General features: G+C 43.4%; 1 protein-coding gene across 1 annotated transcript in view; it reads right to left on the reverse strand.

Moving 5' to 3' along the window:
• Positions 1-631: 631 nt before the first annotated feature.
• Positions 632-924, reverse strand: part of LOC119594290 — a gene marked incomplete at its 5' end in the record, with an annotated part of 4,544 nt that continues 4,251 nt past the window's right edge. The window contains one exon of the mRNA XM_037943352.1: positions 632-904. Coding sequence (XP_037799280.1) covers positions 796-904 — 109 coding nt within the window. The remainder of the gene's footprint in view (positions 905-924) is intronic.

A 924-nucleotide genomic window follows, 5' to 3' on the forward strand; every position in this document is an offset into this window, starting at 1 on the left:
TCGGCTCGTGGCAAGCGGAGGCGCCCTGGCAAAGCTTGGGGTTCATGATGACCTCGACCATGCCTGCCTCGTCCTCGTTTTTGCCATGGTGACAGTCGCGTGAGCACTGGCCGTTCTTGGCGTCGCTCGGGGGGCTGTCGTCCATCAGGGTGATGCTGCACATATTTCTGTGCTCCGAACTCGAGTCCTCCTCTTGGCGGGACGGGTCCACCGGACTCTTCTGAAGCCGAGCTAACACTGCCATCTGCGCGTGGAGGGTCTTTAGGGAACAGAAGTAAAACTTCACATATCCTTGGTATTCAATAAGGGGGCATGAAGGATAAGCGGCAGGCCTCACAAAGGAAGATAAAAAATGGGCCATTCTAAGATCTCACTGCAGCCTAATCTACTCTTCAGAAAATTAGATGGTTGTGAAATACGATACGGCACATAGCTACATAGCATTGCTGTTAAAACATTGTAAGTTTATTAATTCAAGCTCTAAGTGAATAAAGGGAAGGGAAATTCAGTTTCTACAGACAAAGAGGAAATAAACGGAACTTAATGAAATTGTCAAGTGATGTCTAATGAAAACTTTAATACAATATTTTCTATCCTGTCGAGTATGGATAAATAACTAGGTTGTCGAAGTTGAATGTTAACCTTACATTTAGCTAAAAAAAAAAAACAATCAGAAGTAATATTTCTTGATTTTTTTGTCTTGAAATATTCAGAAATCTTTTTAATATTGCCGAAAGCTTATCTATCCAGACTGTTATTATAATGATGATGATAATGAGATCAAACCTAACTCAGTCAACTCACCTCTCGCCGGCCAACCACACAGCCGTTGCATGTGCATAGGCCTACACGAACTTTGCCAACGTATATGCCTTCCTTGTCATACGTTCCCTCGACGAACCGTCTGTGTGTTTAAAGTTCAGG

This window comes from Penaeus monodon, chromosome 33 (genome assembly GCF_015228065.2).
Source record: "Penaeus monodon isolate SGIC_2016 chromosome 33, NSTDA_Pmon_1, whole genome shotgun sequence".
NCBI classification, from domain to species: Eukaryota; Metazoa; Arthropoda; class Malacostraca; order Decapoda; family Penaeidae; genus Penaeus; species Penaeus monodon.